The sequence below is a fragment of the Fulmarus glacialis genome, unplaced genomic scaffold (genome assembly GCF_000690835.1).
Source record: "Fulmarus glacialis isolate BGI_N327 unplaced genomic scaffold, ASM69083v1 scaffold37335, whole genome shotgun sequence".
NCBI lineage: Eukaryota > Metazoa > Chordata > Aves > Procellariiformes > Procellariidae > Fulmarus > Fulmarus glacialis.
Window position 1 is genome coordinate 1,287 of NW_009212998.1, and position 582 is coordinate 1,868.

Genomic DNA, 582 nt, shown 5'->3' on the forward strand with positions numbered 1-582 from the left:
ACAAGGTCTGCAAGCAGCGGGTGCTGCCCTGCACCTTGGACAAAGCCACGCAGGACCTGGTGTCCCTCATCTTCAGCAGTGACATGTTCCGGGATGCCATGCAAACCATGAATATCGGTAGGAGGTGATGGGTGGCATGGGGTGGGTCTGGGGGCTGTGGCCAGGGGCTGAGAGGTGCCAGTGCATTTTAGAGCATCCCCCATTGACAGCCCAGCACCTGGTGGGACTGTGGACCCCTCATGCTGGGTGCCCGAGTGTGCCCATCCGTGGTGATGCTTGAGGTTATTGGAAGTAGGTGTGGGGCAAGTGGGGAGGATGGGTTCACCCACGCCCTCCCCGTTCCCCTGGCCAGACGTGAAGAAGATGCCGCTGGGGAAGCTGAGCAAGCAGCAGATCGCGAGGGGCTTTGAGGCGCTGGAGGAGCTGGAGGCAGCGCTGCGGGAGCAGCCCCCCCAGGCTGCCCGCCTGGAGGACCTCTCCTCCCGCTTCTACACCATCGTCCCCCATAACTTTGGCCGGGCACGGCCACCCCCCATCAACTCCCCCGACCTGCTGCGTGCCAAGAAGGACATGCTGTTGTTG

The 582-nt window shown here is 62.9% G+C and overlaps 1 protein-coding gene across 1 annotated transcript in view; it reads left to right on the plus strand.

Moving 5' to 3' along the window:
• PARP3 (poly (ADP-ribose) polymerase family, member 3) overlaps positions 1 to 582 on the plus strand; it is a gene marked incomplete at its 5' end in the record, with an annotated part of 3,109 nt that overhangs the window by 892 nt on the left and 1,635 nt on the right. The window contains 2 exons of the mRNA XM_009578058.1: positions 6 to 117; positions 353 to 578. Coding sequence (XP_009576353.1) covers positions 6 to 117; positions 353 to 578 — 338 coding nt within the window. The remainder of the gene's footprint in view (positions 1 to 5; positions 118 to 352; positions 579 to 582) is intronic.